The sequence below is a fragment of the Chionomys nivalis genome, chromosome 18 (assembly GCF_950005125.1).
Source record: "Chionomys nivalis chromosome 18, mChiNiv1.1, whole genome shotgun sequence".
Lineage (NCBI taxonomy): Eukaryota > Metazoa > Chordata > Mammalia > Rodentia > Cricetidae > Chionomys > Chionomys nivalis.
The window spans coordinates 42,960,674-42,984,807 of NC_080103.1; the positions used below are offsets into that span (position 1 = coordinate 42,960,674).

Consider the following 24,134-nt stretch of genomic DNA (forward strand, 5'->3'; position numbering starts at 1 on the left):
AACTGTGTAAGGGGTCTGTGCCACCCCCCACAACTGCTCTAGAGGCCACACTTCCTACCTGTGAGGGACATTTTCTTCGCCTTACTCTTTAGTAGTTCTCTGTTATTGTTGACGTCTTACCGTAGGCACCCTCTCAGACCCCCTGCACACAGTACCCATCTCCATCCCCTGCTCCCATCCTCGTCACTCCATCCTGAGGTTGCTTCTTCCCCTCCACCATCATTGCAGTCAACCTGCCATCATGGGGTTCCCTAGGCTGCAGCAGAGGCCTTTGCGTTTCCTTCGGTACCTGTCATTTCCTCTTCCTCATTTGAGGCACAGTCAATTATATCACACTAGTCGGCTTTCCCGCCCAGCAGTCTGGCTCCCTCCCCATGGTTTCATTTGTTAGTGCTTTTCCTCCTGCCTGCTGCTTAGTCCCGGGGAGCTGGAGGATGAGCCCTTGTCAGTTCCTGTGCTCCTGTGCTCTCCTGCCCAGTGAGCCAGTCCCAGGGGTCTCTGGTTTTCTTCTTATAATTGACAACATCAACTAACGCCCTTGCATTCAGCTCCTATATCTGTACTCAGAGATCTCTCCGGCCTCTCAAGTTTGTGTCCCTAGCTATATTCACTTTTTCCTTTTTGCTAATTCTCAGCTCTCGGTATTTTCCGGGTGGGGTGGGAGGGGGTTATGGGAGAGGAGAGCAACAGAAAGTGCACAGGTCCATACTCCGCCACCGGGAACAGAGGGTCATCTCGACTGCTAGCTTCTCGTCACCCGTTAATGATGCAATATTGATTTTGTGTCCAAAAGAGCTTTCAAAACTAATTTATTTTTCCTTCTTGCTGCCAGTAGCTTCATCTAGTTCACCGTTAATGTCTCGCTTGATGTATCCCTCCCACTAACCAGTCTCCTCGCTGAGTTGTCACTCGCTGTCCTGCTAAGACAATCCTTTTGACAGTCCTTAGTCATAAAAGTGTAACATTGGATGGGGCTGCTCTGAAGTAACCTTTCCTCGAGGACACTTTCAGCTTCTTCTACCCTGTGTGTACATCCGGAGTAAACTCTTGTCTCCAGTCAATGATGCAGTCTCTGTAGCTGCCTCAACCTCCCTGGTGGCACTGGTGGTTTTTCTTCTTCTTTTTAAACTGTGTTTTATTTGTTTTTTGTTTTGTGTGAGTGTGTGTGCTCATACACATGTGCTCCTGCCATGAATATATGTGGAAGTCCAGGGACACTTGCTGGCCTCCCCTTCTGTGACCTCTGCTCACTGGGCAGAAAGCCCAACCCTCCTGCTTGGGTAACTTCCCTCTTGAGTCATGGTCCTATACTGTCTGTTGTTTAATATAAGGCTTTTTTGTTTGTTTGTTTGTTTTGGTTATTTAACCAGCAATCCTTTTATGGGTGGAAGTAGAAATCTTCTCATTCCTAGTAGAGAGAGATTCTCATTCCTAGGAAAGAGAACGCAAGGCAGGCTTTCTGACCATTTTCACATGGTTTGTAGTTACTAACACTTACATTTCCATCATATGAGTGTGGTTTTATGGTTAAATCCTCCTAAGCCTTGCAAATGACCGCATCTTTTCTCTGTGAAGGTTTTATCCCGTGGAGATGTGATTCAGGTGAAGATCCTTGGGATTTTGGCACTTATCGATCAGGGCGCCACAGATTGGAAAATCATTACTATCAATGTGAATGATCCTGAAGCCGAAAAATTTCATGGTAAGTCTGGATCTTTCCAGAAAAGAGAAGTAACTCAACGTGTCATTGGAATTCTTAGAGCTGAAAAGGTAAACAATGTAAAACAAAATTTGTTTATTTAGGTGTTAAGCAACATTTTAAAATTCTTTTTCTATAGACCACAGAGGTCAGTTTACTATATTTTTGTGTGAACTATGTCATATCGCTGGGAGGAAGAAGGAAAAAGAATATGAGACAGACAAATGATATTTTGTGTGGGTATAAAGAGAGTTGTTCTGTGTACTCCCGCCTACTGCTGTCCCCTTCCCTCTCCTTCCTTTCCTTCTGTCTCGTCTTCCCACTTCCTCCTCCTTAGTTCTTTTTACCCATGTTTCTTAGTTCTTTGAGTAGCTGCTTTTGTTCTGTAAGCAGCGTGTTTATACAGCTAGTTCTTAATTTGTATACTTTCTTTATTGACTTGAGTTGGCACTCAAAGACAGGGACTTCAAAATTTCCTGAGTCTTCTCTATTTATTTTTTTAATATTTTATGTTTCTATCTCAGTTATCCTAATAATTCTGGGTAACATCACAAGCTTGTGTTCACGTTGGAGGAACTCTTTTCCTGGGGAGATGTGAAGAGACATTTGCTCTCTTCTTCCAGGGCAACAACAAACCTAAGAATATCTCACCTGTAAATGGAGGTTTCTCTGTCCCACCCCATCTCACAGCCACTTCTAAATAATCGCTTAGAGGCTTAAAATTAATTACAAAATGCTTGACCAAATAACTCAGGCTTACTAATAACTAGCTTTTCCTTCTAAATTAACCCATTTTTATTAATTTATGTTTTGCCACGTGTCTCGTGGCTTTATCTGTGCTCTAATACATCTTGTCCCTCTGGCGGCTGGCGGGCATCTCTCAACTATACCCTTCTCTTCTCTGTATCTCCGTTTGACTTTCCCATCTAGGCGTATTCTGCCTGACTACAGACCAATTCAGCTTTCATTATCAGCCAATGAGAACAACATATATTCACAGCATACGGAAGGGTTATCTCATATCATCCACCAAAGTTCACCTCACTTTTCTTTACAGCTGAGTAATATTCCGTTATTATATGTACCACATTTTCCTCATCCATTCATCTAACAATGGGCATCTGCCAATGTCTGTGCATTCCATTAGGTATGTACCCAAGAGTATTATAGCTGGGTCATACTACAGTTCTGTTGCTAATTTTTTGAGAATCCCTAGACTGATTTCCACACTGGTACACTAGCTTATAGCCTCCAGGAGCTGCTCCTTTGCTGGGGCCACACTAGCATCTGTTACCATTTGTGTTACTGATGATGCCCTTTAACTCAGTTGAGATCGACTCTTGAAATACTTTTAATTTGCATTTCTCCCCTGGCTAAAGATGTTGAGCACTTTTTAAAGTTGTTTACTAGGCAGTGTATTTCTTTTGATAACTTTCTGTTCAGATTAACAGTCCATTTTTTAATTGGATAGTTGTTTTTTTTTAGTTATTTGCATATTCTAGACATTAATCTGTTCTGTTTATTACTATGAAAGGTTGCTTTCCTCCCGTGAGCCATTGCTTCAGTCTGTTGATAACCCCTTTGCTATCCAGAAGCTTTCTGGACAGCAAATGAGATCATCTCGTTTGTTGGTGGCTGGTATTATCTCCTGTGCTACTGGGATCCTGTTCAGATCACCCCACCTTTGCCTGGAAGTTAAAGTCTGCTTCCTATTTTTTCCTCTAGTGGTTTCAGAGTTTCTTGTCTTATTGCATTAGTTACTTTTGTTTTGCTAACACGGCACAACCAAAGCAGCTTACAGAAGAGTTCCTTTTGGTTCCAGGGGGGATAAGAGTCCATCATGATGGGGAGATGGGGAGGTGTGGCAGCAGGAGGAGGAAGCTGAGAGCTTCCTCTTCAAATGCAAGTATGAAAGAGAGAACTGGAAATAGCAAGAGGCTTTTAATCTCATAGCCCACCCTAATAACACACTTCCTCCAGCAAGACCACACCTCCTAAACCTCTCAGATTAGTGCTACCAACTGGAGACCGAGTGTTCACGTGCCCAAGTGTTCACATGCCTGAGATTATGGAGCCATTTCTCATTCAGACACCACACTTGCCTTTGATCCATTTGTAGCTGAGTGAGAGATGAGGATCTGGTTTCATCTTCAGTGTTTTGAATCTTGTTTGCTAGCACCATGAGTTAAGGTACTCTCTTTTCTCTAATGTATAATTTTGACATCTGATTGGGGACTTAATCTGGGTACTCAGTTCTACTTCCTTAATCAGTGGATCTGTGTTTAGTTACTGTAGCTCTGAGATACAGGTTGAAACCAGATTTGGTGATACTTTCTGTAGGATTCTTTTTGTCCAGGGTTGCTTGACTATCTTTGGTCTTTTGTGAATTCTTGGAACTTTTATAGTTCAATAAGATTTTTAATAAGAGGAAAGATTTTTTTTTTAATTAGGGAAGGGCACGTCTCTGGAAGCTTTTAAAATATCCTTCATTTTCTCTACCTATCAAGGCAAAGGCAGGTGCAGTCATTGCAGGTGGTCAGGCTAGATGGTAACTTAAAGGAACGCCATTCCAGACAGAGCTGCCTGAGGATGCGGCTCGCTGCAGTTTCAGTGGGCTACATCCAGCCAGGGTATCATCACAGCGTGTGGGATCCTTGGGCAGGTAGAGTTTTGGACCGTCCTATGCTCTTCTCACCCATTTGTCTAATGATGGGTCAGCATTTGTTGTTATATGCAGCTTCTATATGACCAAGGTGAGGTTTCTGTATCCTTTGTTCTAGTGTTTGATAAGTTCATAGGCCAGGTTTCTCTTTTTTGGTGGGGCGGAGGGTATCTTGAGGATTTGCTAGTTCTATTTGTAGTTCTTAGAGGGACTTCTATTATAATTATCACAGTGGCTGACACTCCCACCAGCTGACCAATAGTGGCACTTTTTACTGGTGTAAGCTGACCTTTCTGTGCCTTGTGCTGTGTACTGGACAGGCACTGATGGATTCCCAGTAGGAGGACGATGAAGAATCATTTGCCTTAGCTCTTGCTCTCACAGTGGAGCCAAGTGCTGCATTGTAAGTTGGGTTCACTTAGTCAAAGAGGCATTTGCCCCGTACAACCCAGGAGTAATTTAAACTACAACCTGACCACAATGTATTTATCTATATATCTCTTACTATATTAATATAGACATGTTTGTGGGCTTTCTAAGGAAATTTTGGAGTTATAATGAAATTGCTTCTTTTATTTTGTCCAATGAAAAACATGTGCAGACTTTGGTAGGCTATAGAGGGCCACTTCGTGTTTATATAGATTTTAGCTTTGACGTCAAAGCTAAAATCTATAAACATTGCACGAGAGATGATGTTTCCCTTAGCAAAATCTATTGTTCCTGGCTGGATTAATGTGATGTTAACATTAATAACCAGGTATAGTAGCTTACATCTATAAACCCCAACACTCGAGAGGCTGAAACAAGAGCATCACCGTGAGTTCAGGTCAACATGGACTACATAGTGAGAGAGAGCCTGTCTCAAAACATTTAAAAAATTGACCTTACTGTCAAGTTTCACATTCTGTAGATGTATGGGACAATGTGAAATTTTTGAAGGCTAAAGTTTGAAATAAAATACCCTGTGCTTCCTGATAGAACCTGATAGAAAATTAGTCTTTTTTTTTTTTTTTTTTTTTGGCTCATAGTACTTGGGGAGCACTGAGACCATTTAATCAACTGTAATTAGATTCTAGTCCTTAATGCTTTATAATGGTACCCTAATGGCCCGAAAGAGTTAATAAGGGTCCCTGGGCACCTAATTGTGCTGGAGATGATTGTGCCATTAGAGATAATAGTGCTGGGTTAGGAAATAACCAACTTCAGAGCTTCTTAAGAAGCCTGAAGTGCGGGCTTCGTCATTCTTCTCTTGGTTTGATTGTTCATGTGAGGGTCTTAGTGGCCTGGGTAATGGAGGTCTCTGCACTGGGCAGCCTGAACCTTGCTGCTGGTTTTGTCTTTAACCAAATGAAAACTGTTGTCTTTCGTCCTGTAAGAACTTTTGCCTGTGAGGTGATTTTATACTTTTGAAAAATGTAAGCTTAAAAACCAAAACTTAAAATCAGAACAATTATGTTGATTTTTAGTCCATTTTGAATGGGCAATTTACATGAGCTGAGTGATGAGGAACGTATTTTACAATAGGAAGTTGGCACATTTTCAAAAGCCAGTGTCAAGATTGTCCTAAAGCTAACAGTTCTGAAGTGTTTCAAATGCGTAGAATTTGGGAATATATTTCGGAAAACATAAACTTCCTAGGCCCTTTTATTGTCTTTCAGGACAAGAGAGAAAATGTGGAAAGTTCATTCGTTAGGCTATAATTTCACTTTCTATGTAAACATCTCTAGTGCCCCTACTATTTAAAAAACAATGATATTACTATCTGTTTGAATTTTGTCTTCCTAGAGCATAATTTACTATTGTCATTGGAAGACAAAGTAGAAGGAGAGAGGGAGCGGGGAGGACTTAGTATAGCAGTCCTGAGGCTGAATGTCTCTGCTAACTGTTGTAACCAGAGGCAGTGCTGTCTCCTCCCCACAATGTGGAAAGACAGTGGTGTGTGCTCCTTGGCTCAGGAAGGGACATCGCATCCCTCTTGTGTTTCTGGAGCCCTAGTGTGTGCAGAGCTGAACCACCATGTGTTTAGGAACAATGCCAAGCACTTCTTTAACACTTTTACAGCTTCAATCAAGGTGTGCGTGTGTGTGTGTGTGTGTGTGTGTGTGTGTGTGTCTGTGGCATGTCCTCCCAACCCTGTCCTTTTTTTTAGATGAGGAAACTGACATGCCAGGGGATGGGAGAATTAGTAGCTTAAACAAAATAAAACTTCAGCCATTCATATCCAGTCTCCCTCCAAACCCCAGGAACTTCACTGCTGTGTCTCCTTGCTCTTCTAACATGGAGTTGGGCAAGTGTGTTTATAACCTGTGGAGGAAGGGTGACCATTTTCCCCCAGGGCGGTAATGAACTGATGATAATTAGACGCTGCACTTTTGATGTCTGTCCTTGTGATTTCATTAATGGTGTAGAGGCTTGCGTGTGGGGAGAGGGTGTGGTGCACATCATTAGGAATTAATTACTGGGACTCTGTTGCTTCTTTTCTGAACCCTGACCCCTGTAGCTTTTAGGGCTTTAGTCATATTCCTATGATAGATGATGCGGTAACATGGGGAGGTCTGCATTCTAAAATGTCTCCATTCATGTGAAAAAGTCCTGGTGCCGCCCCTCCCCCAAGCCCTAGTGCCTTTATTCCACAGCTGTGGGTTGACCTCTTACCCAATTCTAAGTTCCTTCCCAGCAGTACCTATCACCTGCCTTCCTTCGAGGCAAACAGCATCATCAGGGTCACTGCTGAAGGGAAGTTTGTTGTAATTATCAGCAGTACATCAATTATCTGCACCGATGGTGTTTGCTGTGGGGTTTTCACACCCGTATACATTGCAGAATTATAGCTTCCACTGTGGGATCCTGAGCGATTTCTTGGGAACACAGCACAGTTTTTAATCCGTCTCAGGGAGTCGCTTACGTGTACGAATGGCGGGTTCAGGGGCAGTCTAGGCACCATGCCTGCCCGTCCTTGTAGCCACTTCACAATATGCTTCCAATAAAGTTATATTAGAAAAGCGTTTAAATGTCTTTGCGCAAGGCCCTGGTATGGTTTTCATTTGCGGGGTCATGCAAAGTTTCTTATTAACTAGTAATGAATGTTTATATTTCTGGAAAAAAAATCTATTAACTTTTTGAGATTGTTTTCTAGTATATTTAGATTTATGGAGAGACTTGGGATGCTATTAATTTCTATTTCCATGGGGTAAGTGTATTTTTTTAGTATAGGTTTTGACTTGGCAAGAGGCGAGTTTGTGGGGCAGGGTGGAGAATGAGAGGAAAGCCCGGTGATAGCATCACACATAGCCGTGTGCATTAGACGTAAGTGTGTAGAAAGGCCTGGCAACAGGAGCGTCTTCGAAGGTCCTGGGTAAGCAGAGACAGCTAAGGAATTGTTCCTTGAGTAGGAAGGAGCCTCTACTTGTGGTGTAGAAGATGCCGTGAGTATTAGGCATTGGCTGGTGTTCCTAGTGAATATTCATGAGCAGCATTAAAAACATATGTTCTTGCCTCCCGTGGATTTTGTTTAGAGGGACTGGTTGTACACACGTCTAGCTCAATTTCCTGATGTCTCTCTCTTTTTAAAATCCTTTCTTTTACGTAACAGAAGCAAAGAGATGGCATTACACTTAGAGCGCTAGGTCTTGTCTAACTGTGAAAATTCCTCAGCGGGATGTATACATTCGTCTCTGTGTTAATGTTTGGCGTGAATAATCCAGATAAAAGCGGCAGTTAGTTGGTGAGATGAACAGTAAGATTGGGTGTTATTCTGTCGCTGCCTCTGTGTGTGTGCTGTCAGTGTAGCCTAAGCACTAAATTCCTAAATTTTTGAGTTGATATATAAGGGGAAGATATGTTTGAAGAAACAAAAATGGACATTTTGACATTTTGAGTGAAATATGAAAATATCTTCAAAATAGATAATTTTCAACAGAAAAACATTCATTTTATACTTGGATTTTTGACATTATAAATGATTATAGTTCTTTTTGTTTTGTTTTTTAAGACCGGGTTTCTCTGTAGCTTTGGAGTCTGTCCTGGAACTAGCTCTTGTAGACCAGGCTGGCCTTGGACTCACAGAGATCCGCCCGCCTTGTCTCCTGGGTGCTGGGATTAAAGGCGTGCGCCACCACCGCCTGGTTTGTAGTTCTTTCTTTAGAGTCATGTATATATAGTTTATTTTTATATCTGTGACATTTGTAAACTTTAGTCACCAACGTACAGTCTATTACTGATTTTCTCATCTTGATCTCACAAGTGTATGGAATCTCTTCTTGCCTTTGCATTGCCTTGAACGGTCCTGCCTTGCTTTTCTGTTGAAGCAGTGTTAACATTTTTCTTGGCTCAGCATCCTGAAACCAGAATTTGCCTTCTGCATTGTTTATCAGACTGATTTTAGAGAAATCTTAACTTTGAAGGAAGGTAGAAAGCCTTCCCACTCTCTCTTTCCAAAGACATCTGAATTCTCTGCCTCGGTAAATGTCACTTGATAACTTTCCACTCTATCCTGACCTTTACTCTGTGAAGTCCCCACGACACCTGGCATCTCCCATCTATGCACGCCAGGCTCTTCTATAGCCCGTGACTTAGAAGATGTATCCCCATGACTGAAATGTTCTTTGTCTACCTGGAAGCATCTTATCTTTCAGGTGTCAGTCTAAATAAAGGTCATCTCCCTCCATGTGACTTTAACACTGTAAGGCAAGCATGGTCTTTCCTCCACAAACACCATTTTGTTCAATTCAGTGGAACGTTTGATTTTACATTTGTAATTTGTTTCTTTGTCTTCCCACCTTTCGAAATCGGGAACTCCTTGAAGGGTAGGAGTGTCATTTGCTTTCTTTGATTACTTGAGACAGGGTCCCATATATCCCCAGGTGGCTTCAAACTTGCTAAGTAGCTGAAGATGACCTTGAACTTGTGACCCTCTGGCTTCTCCCTCCCAAATGCCAGGATTATGGGAGTTCACTACCACACCCCGTTTATGAAACTCAAGCTCGCTAGTGCATGCTGGGTGAGTACATGAATTGGACTAACTGAGCTGCTTCCATAGCACCACATATATTTACGTACAGTCGCTGCACATTGAATATGGAGTTGAAGGGGTTCTGACAATGGTATATGTCTGTCCTAATACCCACAAACCCCCTTTCCCTGTGTATAGCCAGTGAGTCCCTTTTGGGGACTGATATGGACATTGAAGCCTTGATGGGAACTATGTTTTCATTTCCTGTGAGGAAATACGCAGGTAAATAGGACTGTTGGGTCAGCTGTAAACATAGGACAAGTTTTGTAAGTTGTTGTGGAGCTGTCCATCCGGCTGTCTGTCCAACTGTCTTTCCAGCTTTCTGACCAGTTGTACTGATGCCTTTCCACCAACGTATGAAAGAGCAAGTGTGCTTTTGTTATATGGCTCTAAATATAATAAAATATCCTTTAAAAATTGGGAGACCTGCTGGATGGTGGGTGGCACATGCCCAGAGCTACACAGAGAAACCCTGTCTTGATAAACCAATAATAATGATGATGATGCTGATGATAAATTAGGAGAAATATGCACATATGTAAGGATTATTTTGTATTCACGTAGGTTCCATTTCCTTACCCACTCACTCCCTTCTGGAAGGTTCCCCAGGTCCAATCCCCATCTGATCTCATTTCCCTTCTGTTTCTCGGAGCCCAGCGCTGTTGGTGGTAAATTTTCTTCATCTTAATTTATCTAGATTTACATTTTTGTTTATTTTGTAAGTGTATTTTCAGTGGATATAGTATTAATTTTTAAGTTCCATAAACATGTGCCTTCCTTCCCCCTTCCCCAGCTCTTTGTCTGTTTCTCTCTCTGATGTTTCTAGCATGTCAGTAGCCATTTGTATTCTATTTGTATTGTTTTTCTCAGACCGATTTAAAGACTTTCTTCTTGCTTTTGGAGTCCAGCATGTTTTTTTCCTATACTCTGCTACAGTATCCTTTTGTCTTTGGTTCCCTTGCTTAGGCTGTACTGGCCTTGCCCGGTCTTGTTGGCTTTGAGAAATTTACACGTTTTTCGCCCATTCTCTTACCTTCCTCCTGAGTCTTCTGACACTTGTACTTTACATCACCTTCTGCCATTTCCCAGACGACAGAAGCCATTTCCATTGCGTCAACTTTGGTCTCTGCTGTTTCTCAGACCAGGCCATTTCTACTGCTGTGTCCAGTGGGCCCCTGACACTTATTTCCACATATCTAAGTTTGTCAAGAGCTGGGTTTTTGTTTCAGATCCTCTCTCAACCTGGTTCTTCTTTATTTTTATTGATTTACAGTTCCTTTTCTTCAGCTAAGATTTCTTTGCATTCATACAGTATTATCATATTTCCTGAAGGTCCTTGAACATATTCCTAATAACTACCTAATATTTTAAAACAATATGTAACTAAAGCATATGGGGTGGTGGGGGGTTCTGGGGACCACAGGTTCCACTGTGGATGGATTTACTACGGTGTCAGGTTATGTGGGTCATTCTAGGATTAATTTCTGTCAGCTGCTTTATACTTGATGCAGACCTCAGAAATCTTCCAGTGTGTACAGTAGAGCCCTGAGTTTCATTACAGGCATGGAGTCACGCCCATGCCCATTGTTTTGTTTCTGTTAGACTGAGTTCTGGAGGACGCCATGTCTTTGCTACTGTTTGCTTGTTGGTTTGGCTTTCTCTTCTCACACCTTGTTCGGTGTTCTCTGAACTCACTGCAGCAATGTGTTCAGACATGCTTGCAGAATCTTTTCAGTTCTCAGTGAGGAGGTTCGTAATTGCTGGCGGGTTAGTTCAAGTACTGGAACTGAGTGAACGTCTCATCTGCTTTCCTTTGTTCTAAGTGTGTGTTTTAGATGCTTGTTTAGTTCAGATGCATGCAAAGAAAAAGTTATAAGAGCTAAATTGGGGCCAGTGAGATGCCTCAGGGTGAAGGTGCTTCCCCAGCAAGCTTGGTGACCTGAATTCAATCCTTGTGGCCCACGAGGAAGGAGAACAATGACCCATGAGCTGTCATCTGCCTTCCATGTACCTGCCACCATGGTGTGTGTGCGCACACACACAGTTAATGATGAAGTAAGAAATTAATTTATAGTTAGTTGGATCTCCCTTGGTGCTAGAGTACCTGTCTAACATGTGTACAGGAGGTCCTCGGTTCAGTCTCCAGCACTACCTTTTTAGCTTAAAAATTCATTCTGTGTCTGTTCTTCAGTGTCAACAAGTAAAACCATGTTTATAAAAAACATTTTGAACAACTATATGCATGCGTATGTGTGTTGTGTGTGCCCGCATCCCTTTTATATGTGTTATTTTAAGCCTATTTTTAGGCCAGTGCCTAGCTACATTGATTTCTCAGTAGCATTGTAGACTGAATGAAATAACTGTTAATATTAGTTAAAATGTTTATAATTTCTTTCTAAATCATTAATTCATGTTCTTATTTCAAAAGATAACAAAGTAGAAGTCTATAGATTTTCCTCTGAGTATGGCTGCATTCATAGGTAAAATTTTAGAATGGTGGAGAGATGATAATTCATATTTGGCATCTGACTTTTTCTTGTTTCGAAAAATCTTATTTATCAGTACAGAAGCTGATAAATAACAGCCCCCCCCCAAGAGAAAAGCCCGTTTCTCGTTCTCTATTGTCTGCAAAGATATAATGGTAGATTTTAATTGAGGTATTTTAGATTTATTTCTTTGTTTTTGTAAAAGCATAAATCAAGTTAGGAAAATAAAATGAAGAACTTGGCTCGGAAGGAATAGCTTTGCCTCTGTCTGTCATTGTAGGTGTTCTTGTCTCCTCTGCCTTTTAGTTGGCGTCTCGAAAATTCTGCAGGTTTTTTTACTTTATGTAGATTGTATGGACCTTTGGAAATCATTGGTTTATAATTTCAGTGTAAAAAGTCTACAAGATGTTACTTATTAAAGTTTTAAATTTGGACATATCTCTGTTATAAAATAATTATAGTTTTAGACTGTAAAAATTATGACATCCTATGAAAACTGTGTTTAAAAAATCTGGGGTGAGCCAGGCATGCTGGCACAGGCCTTTAACCCCAACACTCAGGAGGCAGAGGCAGACATTAAGTTCAAGGCCAGCCTGGTCTATGTAGTAAATTTCAGGTTAGCTGGGGCTACCTCAAAAATAAAACAGAAGACAAACAAGCAAAAACCTCTTTGGTAATGCTTGCTTTTCTGTATTTTAGATTATTACTTAATGTTATAGAGTTTTGATATTTTGACTATTCTATTTCCCCCCTCCTAGAGAGATCCTCCCCTCTTACCTACTTGCTTGCTCTCTCCCTGTCTATGAGCATGGGAGATCTTTCCATCTTCTGATATCTTCTTCACTTTCTTAAATGGGTATAGATATTCTTATAAGTCTCTCTCTCTCTCTCTGGCAGAGCCTCTCTAAATATTCCGAACTCACCATGTAGATCAGGCTGGCCTCCAACTCACAGAGTTGGGTAAGAGCACTGGATGCTCTGCAAGGGGACCATGGTTCAAGTCCCAGCACCCGCATGGCAGATCACAACCAGGGGACCCAAGTGCCCTTTTCTTGCCGCCACAGGCACTAGGCATGCATGTAGTGCACATGTGGGTAAACACTTATACACCTAAAATCAAAATGAAAATTAAAAATGTTTTTTAAAAAGGAGTTCACTGAAGTGCATTTTATGTGAGCTCGACTTCTGTTATGTAAGATGCTTTCCCACTTCACTGGCACAGAAATCTGCCTGTACTGGAGATGCTTAATTTTTCCTCTAACTCAGCTGTTTTATTACCCAGCCCTAAATTGATGACAGATGTTTTTAGTAGCCAGTTTTATTGGATTCTATCTGAACATTCAAAATTAATTTCACAGCAGCCAACACTTTTGTATTAATAAATTCACCTGCTTACATGATATTTAGTTAAATCCCTAACTGATGCCATTGCAGTTATGCCGGGAATGAGGACACCTGGCACTTGGCAAAGATAAAGCCCCACCGATGGTGGGAGACATGCATGCCTCCTTCTAGAGGGTCCGCTGGACTCAGCACACACTGCACTCAGAATGCCTTACACACTGCAGAACCTTTGTGAATAGTTCAGTAAAGCGATAAGTTGAAGTTCAATTAAAAGGGCGCAATTGGTTCAGAAGGGAAACTGAGATATATTTCGCTTGATTTTCTAAATACTTCAGGTTCTCTTCGCTTATTGATGGAGTGGTCCATCTCTGCACTAAATGCCGTAATTGTCTACATTATAAAGTTTCACATAAAACCCTAAGAGTGAGAGTAAATGGATGCTAGGAAATTGCTACATTTCTTAAAAAATGGCAAAAATTATGAAGGTGCATGTGACAGAGAAGTGCTGCAGATGGGACATTATAGACGAGCCCAGCATCCCTGAGTTACATCCCTAAGTGACTACAGGGGACAGCACTCTGCTGTGCAGAGTTCTGCTGCAGTGGAAGAAAAGGTATAAACACACCTGCATTTGTTTTTAACACCTTCGGCTGGAGAATGTATCAAAGCAGCGAGAAGAAAAACAGGTTAAGGATTTAACATCTCGTGGTTTTTATAGTGCAGCTCTGCCGTCATTTTAGCCAACGTGGCATGCTCTCTTTGCTATAGTTTCCTTACATTTAACTCATGTGTATTCTGCAAACCGTGGATCAGTTTATCAATTGTAGGTGCAGTGTTTTATACTTTCAGAAAAATAGTTCATTAACTTGGATTTCTGGTTGGACATTTACTATTGAGGTTTTTAAAATGTTAAAGTTGCATGCTTCTCATTTTGTCTGAGTTTTTTGTTGTTTATAAAAATGCAGCTGTTTTCTCCTGGGATGTAATTAATTGAGAATTGGCAAGGTTAGCTTCTACTAGAGGTTTGTGCTTCTTTTTGGCATTATTAAATGTTTGACATTTTTAATCGCTGGTATCTTAAAGGTCCCCTCCATGAATTCTGAGCAAAAGAGCTTCCTAGGCTGAAAAGGGTAGTAGATAATTAGTGTCTTTCTTTGAAGTTGGTGAGTCAAATAAAGATAAACAAACAAATGTGTAGTAAGGAGGCTGCTTGTTTGTTCCCGGCTGTTCAGCTCCAAAAGAACCACACAGAAACTATATTAATTAAATCACTGCTTGGCCTATTAGCTCTAGCTTCTTATTGGCTAACTTTTACATATTAATTTAACCCATCTCCACTCTGTGTATCGCCATGTAGCTGTGGCTTACCGGGTAATGTTCCAGAATCTGTCTCCTGTGGGGCTACGTGAGTTCTCCTGACTCCGCTCTTCTTTCTCCCAGCATTCAGTCCAGCCCTCCCCCCCCCAATTCTGCTTCACCCCGCCCTGCTCTGCTATAGGCTCAAAGCAGTTCTTTAATGGTAATCACAGCATACAGAGGGAAATCCCACATTACAAATATTTTACACAGTGAGGTAAAGATCAGTAGATTGTGTAAGGTACAGGGATAGAGTCATCAATTAGATTGAAGTATAAGAAACTATTTTGGAAATTAAAGAACATTTCTAGTTATTGGAGTTTAGTATACTAAAATATTTTCCCAAGTGAATACAGTAACATTAAGTTGGAAAAACCTGGAGTTAATCAGTTTAAAGGAATGCTTTATAAGAATAGGAGGATATAAGAAAACGATCAATGGAAAATTCACCTTAGAAATAACCTCCCAGATAAGCAGAAAAATATGAAAAGAAGTAGAGTTTGAGGAGGAAACAGTGCTGTGTTAGGTGGAGGGTTTATTGGATTCTGGAGTCTGGGGCATTACAAAGGACTCTATAACCCAAACACAAGTGTGCATTCCTTAAAGGGTGCACTCTGTGGAATTCCCTGTCTTAAGATCTGCAGTCAGTTACAACTGCTCAGTAAGTATGTATTGACTCTTGTTAATGAAGCAGCTGTAACCTGCTTTCCCTTTCAAGCAAGTCTCTCTTTTTGCCTTTGATTAATTGTAACATTGATGCTTTTTTTTTTTTTTTTCCAAAATATTTTGGATAGGTTGTGGCCTTCGGTAGCATTTCAGACTTTAAATCAGAAGACTGTTCGGCAGCAAACTGAACCTTGCCCTTTCCCTGGGTTCTACCCCACTAAATTCATCTCACTTATATGAAGCCTCCAGCCCTGGAGGGGCAAGTGGGGAGAAGCAAGGGAATGATGCTTGTCTGTGTGACCCTGGCTTCTCCCTGTCAGTGAGAGGATGGAGGTTTCCACAAGATGTGGAGCCGGGTGGTTTCTGGACTATCTCGTGTTTACATCATCACCTGGGTTTTAGTTTGAACTTTCTAATCTTTCAAGTTTGACCAAGTTTGTGTGTTCTTTGCTGTGAGATGTTGTACATAGCAGGATGATTCTAAACTTCTCCGTTAGTTACAGTATTTTGGCAAGGATTTATTATACTTTTAAATTGTATATTAGAAAGGCTGCTTCCCTGGGAGCCTCATTGAACAAGGGATTTATCAATCTCAATACAGTAGCTTTATTTCCGAGTATATTCTAGCGAGTGTCATCAAAAGCACATCCTGACAACCGTGGCTGAATTAGGATAAGATTTTCTTCATGTGTGTGCTATTTAGGTACCTCCCTGTTTAAATCCCCTGACTCATTTTTGTTTTCCTTATTCGGCGTCACTTTTCTTTATGGGACTTTTGCCGGTGAGCACATTTGTTTCTTTGCTGTCTGCTTCTTCCTACAGTGTCAGCCATGACAGTTGCAGGCATCTGTTTTCATCTGCTCATTCTGGTTATCTCACTACTGAATAAAAGATCAAATCAAATCACACAGCCTTCTCGGCCAGTGTCAGGGTACCGCTGCCATCTGTGCTCAACCGTTTTAGACCAGTGCTTCTCAAATCATGGATACTGTGATTTTACTAACTTAAACCCTTCTATTACCTGTCAGAAGATGCTAATCCCTGTCATGGTGTGCGCTGCTTGGTGGCCCTTCCTTCTCAGAGTCCACTCCCTCCAAACACACCGGTCCTAGCCTATTTTATACCTTGTTTCCTCTGTGCCCTTCTCTCTACTTCTCCTGTCTGGCTGCTGGTGGGACTCCCTCTTCTGTGGTGTCCTCTTGCACTCCCTTATCTGATATCACCATCCTCTTCTGGGTGTGATAACCTCAATTTACTTTATCATCATTTACTATCTGTCTGTTTCCTGTGCTGCGGAGCCCTGTGAACTTCCAGTCAGAAAGAAACTTGTGTCCCGAGGGGACTCAGTAGATGTTTGTGGAATGAAGGAGCAGTGTTTTACATAGGGAAACAGAAGTCCGTGTGCGATGTGAGACGTGTGAAGCATGGTTAGCACAATTGGCAATGATCTGAGCTGGAGTTGGTCCCACACTGCCTACCTTCCTCAGACCATGAGTATATACATGGTTCTTAACAAAAGGCTTTTGTTTCTCCCTTCACAGATATTGATGATGTTAAGAAGTTCAAACCAGGTTACCTGGAAGCCACTCTTAATTGGTTTAGACTTTATAAGGTACCAGACGGAAAACCAGAAAACAAGTTTGCTTTTAACGGAGAATTCAAAAACAAGGTAAAGATGAGGATCTGTATTATAAAGTGTACCTCTCAGTATCTGGTGGCATGTTTCACATAGACAGTCTGATGTGAACATTCATATAGAGAAGGAAGACAAGGCACTCTGTACTGGCTTCCATATTTAAGGACATTAGTGTTAACAGTTTTCCAAATTATTTAAGTGAATCAACAAGGTCAACCTACATATAGCTCATCCCAGAGAGTAAGGGGATTCTGCAATTAGTTTAAACTTTTCAAATTGTGTATGAAGAGAATTGTTCCATTTCTTGGTTTGGGGAGGCTGCTTTCCCTCCATGTAAATCCTCCCAGGATTCCCTCCTGACTGGATTTTTCCAGACCGAATGAAGTTGCTTAACAATTAAGAGAACTCTTGAATTATCCTACCGATAGAGGATTTTTCCATTAGAGTGCCACAAAGCGTCCATAAAGTGGCTCTAATCTAATACAAGACAAATGCAGACAATCAGCCAAGGAGCTGAAGTCTAAACTGTGGAATATTTTTTAAAAGTTGTTACCACTAAATAAATTGCACACTCTTAGCCAGCTTCTAAGAGGAAACAGAAAGTATGTTCTACAACTGAAACAAAGCTCAAAACTGACAGCAAGTATTTCTCTGCAAGAATTGATTGCTAGCCTCGCTGTTTTCTTGAAAAGCTCATTAAAGGAATTCTTGATGCCATAAGGGCTGTGTTAAGAGATTTAAAGTATTTTAGGTTTGTCTTAGAAATGGAATGTTCGATGTTTTTGAAATAAATTATTCTTTTCTTTCAAAATATATTTTATATTTCATCATTTGAAACTATGAAAATCTCTCTCTCTCTCTCTCACACACACACACACTTCTTTATTGCCTCAAAGGCAGCCTGACAAGTTTTGAATTCACAGTGTCAGGGGTCTTCTGTGTTCTGGTTACTTTTGATGGACATCCGTTTTCTTCTATGTGATTACTGGGTCATTCTTGTAACATTTCCAAAAATAATCATTTTATGCATTGGTTTTTGTCATTGCCTTTAAAATGCAGAGCCTAGCTCGAGAACATTTAGCTGTGCCTTTTTTCTATGGCTGAAAATGGCTCTTGTTTTTAATTCTAGAGTTTCCCTGCCTATTTCATTAAGCAGGCACTCGAATTTATTACAAACAGAATACCTGAGTAATTTTATCTAAAAATCCTCCCTTGTATTATTCACGGTATAATTTCCATTTTTATCCTCTGCCACAGTAGTGTCCCCAATACCACCTCGTTGAGAATGGAGCCATTCTCTTAGCTCAGCCCTCTGTAGTCTTGAAAGAACTTTTATTTCACAAATTAAATTTCCCATTACACTTCTACCTCAGAGCCCAAAAGTCTTTATTTCTTCAGTATGATAATAACTAGTTGTAATTGAGGAGAATAAGCTAGTAAGAATTAGCTAATAAATAACCATCTCCTTAAAGAAAGGGGAAAAAAAAACTTAGTTACTGCTTTCGCAGGGGAGTCTGGTTTGGCTTCCAGCATCCACACGGTGGTTCACATCTACCTGTAGCTCCCTTCCAGGGCATCTCATTACGTCTCTACCTCCAGCGCTCATGCACACATGTGATGCACATACATTTACACACGCACACACATACACATAAAACATATGATGCACATACGTTTACACACGTACACACATACCCATGCACATAAAACGCGATGCACATACGTTTACACACGCGCACACACATACACATGAAACATGTGATGCACATACATTTACACACGCACACACATACACATAAACTAATCTGAAAAAATAAGTGAAAATCATTTTCTCCTTTGAAGACTAAAGAAGATTTTTGTTAGGTAGTGTCTCTAGATGCATTCCTAGCCGAATGTTTATTCCTGATTATGCAGTTTCAGGTGTTTTATGAATTACTACCAAGAAAAAGTTGGGCCGTTCTAAGATGTGTTGCTTTCAGACAGCGAGTGTCCAAACTTAAGTTAGACTGTGTGCCCTCGTGGCAAAGATGAAATGAATATATGCTTGCTTCCTCGAGTTGTGGACCAGGCTAAGCACTTTCCTGTGCAGCATTTTCTTTGTTCATCCATTAGCTCTGTAGTTTAGATCTAAGATGGGCAGACTGTGTCTGTACAGGGCAAATAGTAAATGTTTAGGGCCTTACGACACAGCGTATGGTTCCCAAATACCTTCTCAATGCTGCCATTCCGTTAAAGCATCCACGGACCAAAGACAGGTGGCAACCTGTATTTGACCCACAGACTTTCGTTTGCCTGTCCCTTAATATAGATTGCACCCCCCCAAACCCCATTATATGCTCTTCCTCATAGGAGGAAGTCGAGGCTCGAGGGAATTAAGTGCCTACATCATAGCCAGTAACTAAGGAAGCCTTTCTGCTCAGGTTTGCCCCATTCCGGAGCTCAAGCTCTTAACAGTCACTGGTTCTGTGTGGGTGGAACACTGCTTTGGGTGGAAGCTAGGTTGCAACTATCTCTGTTTTTGGTTGGAATTAGGCTTTCGCTATTGAAGTTGTTAACAACGCACATGAATGTTGGAAAGCAATGCTCATGAAGAAATGTGACCACGGAGCTATCAACTGGTAAGAACCTACCTTCTGCAGATACAATGTTAATTATTATCAGTTTCTACTCAGCATCCACCTAATAGTGCTCAAGTCCCTGAGTTTCAAAAAAGCATGTCGTTTTTTGGTTTTTCAAGGCAAGGTTTCTCTGTGTAGCTCTGGCTGTCCTGGAACTCACTCTGTAGAGCAAGCTGGCCTTGAACTCACAGAGTTCTGGGATTAAAGGCGCGTGACGCCACCACCTAGTTGATGGAGCATGTATTTAATGGTCACTGCTGAGTGCTGTCTGTAAGTATGCAGCTAGGAATCCAATGTGGTTCATTTTTTTCCAAATGATTTTTATTTCAATAAGGTATTCTGACATGTCAACAAATGCTCACTGCAGTCCACTGTGATGGGTGCAAAGACAGAGTAAGAACAGCAGTTTCCAGGATGTAAGAATGTGGTTACTTTGTTTACTTAAAATCTACCACATCATTTCTTATAAACAGTAAAAGTCATTGCTGTTCCCTGTCTTACCTGTATTTTTCTGTGTGCATCTGTCTGTGTGCACGCGTGGCACAGATGTGGCAGTCAGAGGACAACTCGCCAGCATCATTGTTCTTGTAGATTCAGGGGATGGAACTCAGGTCATCTTCATGTCCAACATGACCTGGACCATTAAATAATGAAGAGGAATCAAACAGTAGCAACATGCTTACATTCCATTTTAATTTGAAACATCTAAATATGTGCTCATTTACCAAGCCTTGGCTATAGGGTTAAGACCTTTTCTGCATAGATTCCATGTGGATTTTCCCCTATATCTACTAGCATTGTGTGAAATATAAAATAAAGATCTTAAAATCTGAATCCTCCCACCTCTAGTTCTCAAGTACTAAACAGAATGACCTTTCAAAGAGTGTAAATGTGACTCTGTCATATGGATGCTTAAGAGTGCCTTCTCGTGGCTCCCTTCAGTTCTGGGGCTTAACCCAGCTCTTCAACACCAGGAAGCCTGCTTCTCCAGCCTCATGATCTGTCTCCCACTGCAAGCTATTTTCCTGTGGTCAGTGTCTCCATTCCAGAATCATCTTAAGCATCACCTCTGGGCTTCACATCTTCTGGGCTCTCGCCCACTGCTGTGTCTTCCCTGGTGGGCAGCTCGACGGTCAGTTGCCATGCTGTATACCGAATCTGCGCTTTAGCATATGATCGCAGGACTTGGCACAGAAGGTGGTCTTGACCAAATAAATAGATTTTCAGTTATTCCAAATTATTTATGGCTTGACGTTGTTATGGTTGATTTTCAACTTCCTGAAGGAAGGTGCATCGAATTCATTGGAAATCCTTTTGTAGTACCAATGAAAGAAATGATTTGGCAGACAGCAGTGCTTCCTTTGGAGGCCTGGTGACCTGATCTCAATCGCCAGGACCCATATGAAATAGAGGAGAGAATCAACTGCACAGAGTTACCCACTGACCTCTGCACATGCACCGTGGCATGCATGCACCGCTCCACCTGGCATCAATGCACAGGATTAAGGGCACATGTGGTTGCATGTGCATGCACATGCACACACACACACACATAAATTTTCTTTTGTCTCTATTATTTTCAGGTGATCATTTGTTTTTAATTTAATCAATTGTTTTATACTGTTAATCTATTTTTAATATGGCTTTTTAATTTCTAAGAATAGTTTTTGTCATGTACAGCATTTTTGATATTGGTGCCATGTTTTTGTGGCTTGGTCAGTGAGATTGTGCATGTACCATCTGACATTTATAAATTGTCTTTGTTTAGTTTTGTGCTGCTAGGACATTTATAAATTTAGGACAAAATATTTAGTGTCTCAAAATTAAAAAGAGAAAGAAAGCATATTCCTGAGTGCTATTTTTAGTCACATTTTTTTTGCAGTAGGTACCTGCACCCTAGTTTGCTGTTTAGTGATTATCAGCTTCTCCACAGGGCATTGCCAGTTTGAGACTTCAAAAGACTGAGGGATTTCAAGTTATGTGAGGACTCACTGGCTCAGTGTTTATCCCCAGCATCTGGACAAGCACTGGACACACAGTAAACTATCGAACTTAACAACAGATCTACATCAATGCTGTGTGACCTTTTCCTTTCTTTTCTATTTGCCCACATTGTCCCAGGCAGACTTTAAAATTGCCTTCCTTCCTCAGTTTCCCCAGTAGATGGAATTACAGCCCCTCTAAACCACCAGGCCCGGCTAAACAAGCATGGAATAGTTCAGTAACACATGTTATACCTTCAAGGATCCCCACATACTTCATAAAATCCTGGTAGAGGAAAAATATTCACACACACACACACAATGTTCTTATGCTCTAGATCAATGGTTCTCAACTTGTGGGTTATGCCCTGGGGGGAGTCAATGACCCTTTCACAGGGTCACCTAAGACCATTTACATTACAATTCTTAAAAGTAGCAAAATTACAGTTATGAAGTAGCAATGAAAATAATTTTCTGGTTGGGGGTCAGCACAGCCTGAGGCACTGTGTTAAAGGGTCCCTGCATCAGGACGGTTGAGAACCCCTGTGCCAGATGCCTGCTTTATTGACTAAAATGCATACTAAAAAAAAGCAGCAGAACCAGTAGGCTTCTAGCAGCTACTTGTCAAAATATTTAACTGGAAATTTATAAAAATATTCAGTGTTTTAAAATGTCCAATTGCTGGCTTTAATGTTGTTCTTTTCTAATGCTCCCGTTTTTTGTTATAGGGATGGAGGGTTACTTTACAAATGGGAGTATCAGATTCAACCGATTAAAAATGCATGCAATTCATTTCGAATTTTAGAATTGGTTTTAAAGATAATGTATGCTCATTTTTACTTTTGAAAATAAACTAAAGTCCCGTGAAGTTCAAATGTAGTTGTATATTCTGCATTTTGTCTGGCAGTCCTACTTAGGGAAGCTGGTCTGCCTGCCCTCACTCCCGTTTGCCCCGCAGTTGCAAGGAAGGCTTTTGACTTTGTCATAGTAAACAATTTTGTAGACTGGACTTAGACCACATCTTGCTTTCTTTGGACAGCTAGCACTTAAGACCTTGCAGGATCTAATTTTTTTTTTGTCTGCTGCCTTTTGTTTTATTTTAATTTTGATTCTTTTTATGTGTATGTATGTTTTGACTCCATGTTTATCTCTGTACCATATGCATGCATTGCCCATGAAGGCCAACAGAGGGCATTGGATCCCCCAAACTGGGGTTCAGTGGTTTTGAGCCTCATGGTAGGTGCTGTGAATCAAATCCTGGTCCTCTGGAAGAGCAGCCAGTGCTCTTAGCCACTAACCCATCTCTTCAGCCCTATTATTAATATTTTTGCAGTTGTTAGAGAAACAGCTGACCTCAGACTACTTTCAATTTCCCACCTATTTAAACATGAGTTATGAAGAAGAAAATATAAAGAAGTTATGTCTTAAAATACAACTGCCACTTATCACCAAGTCTTTTCACACAGAACTGTGTGTGATGTGCACACCTTTAATCCCGGAGTGGGAAAGGCTGAGGAAGGGGGATTGCAAGTTGTGTCCCAACATGGGGCACATAGCAAGAGACTACCTCAGAAACAAAAATCAGATTTGGACCAGCACAGTGGCTGAGCAGGTAAAGGCACTTGCCATCAGGCCTAATGGCCTGAGTTCAGTGTCTGGGACCCATATGGTAAAACAGAGAGGCGCAGCTCCTGGAAATCATCCTTGATTTTTCACAGACATGCTGTAGCAAGAGTATACACACACAAGTGAATAAATAAATAGACACATAAGTCGATACCTAAGCAAATAATGTCATTCAAAAACTTATAGACGTTTTAAAAATTAAATGTCGTTCATGGCAAAATGAAAGTAAGTCCCACAACAAGTTAGGATGGTAACCAGAATGAAAACCTGCTGTAAACAATTTGCCAGTTACAGACAGGTTGAGCGTGTAAAATAAACACACAGATAGACAGATTTCCTTACCACAGATTCCCAACATATTTCACGAAGCAATTGTGAAGATAAATTTGATAATGTATATCTGTCAGGACTGTTTGAGAGAAAATAGGTGATTGTGTTTGCTCCATTCTCCTCTTGGGGACAGCCACCACTAGTCACTTTTCCCTTTGACTGAAAAAAGTAACTTGGTCTTAGCCCCTTTCTCTACTGGCGCTTCCTACACCCATTTCGAGCTACCCGCTTTTCTGTGACGTTATCAGAAATTGGCCTCACTCTATAAGAGCAATGACGGTCTCTACTGTCATCTGAAGGATGGTGGCAGCATGCTGTGGGGTCTATCAAACAAAGAAGGACATGAGTTTCCAAGCCCTCACTGATTGGAGAACAAGCCTTTCTGGGCTGTCCCACTTAGAAGAAAAGTTATCATGTTGTTGTTTCTTCCGATCCTTAATCTTCATTATCTCCCTGAGAAGGAGAATCTCTGTCTTCCAATTCCAGTGCTTCTTCCACAGAAGAGCATGTCTCCAGGTAGTCTCATTCTGTGTGCTGGATTTGACTCCTAATAAAGGTTTAGTATAGTTGTGATGTTTGTGTATACAACAGGAAATGGTTTTGATAGTATATCATTTTAACTGATTTTAATTATGGAGAGTGCAGTGTTGTCTATTACTACATATCTGTATGCACTGTAACTTTAGGTGTTCTGATTTGTTCTGTTCTTCGTTCGTTG

At 41.0% G+C, this 24,134-nt stretch overlaps 1 protein-coding gene across 2 annotated transcripts in view; it reads left to right on the top strand.

Annotated features, from left to right (window-relative positions):
• The window catches only part of Ppa2 (inorganic pyrophosphatase 2), a 59,039-nt gene that overhangs the window by 29,168 nt on the left and 5,737 nt on the right, over positions 1–24,134 (top strand). For both annotated transcript variants that reach the window (XM_057793596.1, XM_057793595.1), the window contains 3 exons: positions 1,576–1,702; positions 16,766–16,893; positions 19,393–19,478. In XM_057793596.1, coding sequence (XP_057649579.1) covers positions 1,576–1,702; positions 16,766–16,893; positions 19,393–19,478 — 341 coding nt within the window. The remainder of the gene's footprint in view (positions 1–1,575; positions 1,703–16,765; positions 16,894–19,392; positions 19,479–24,134) is intronic.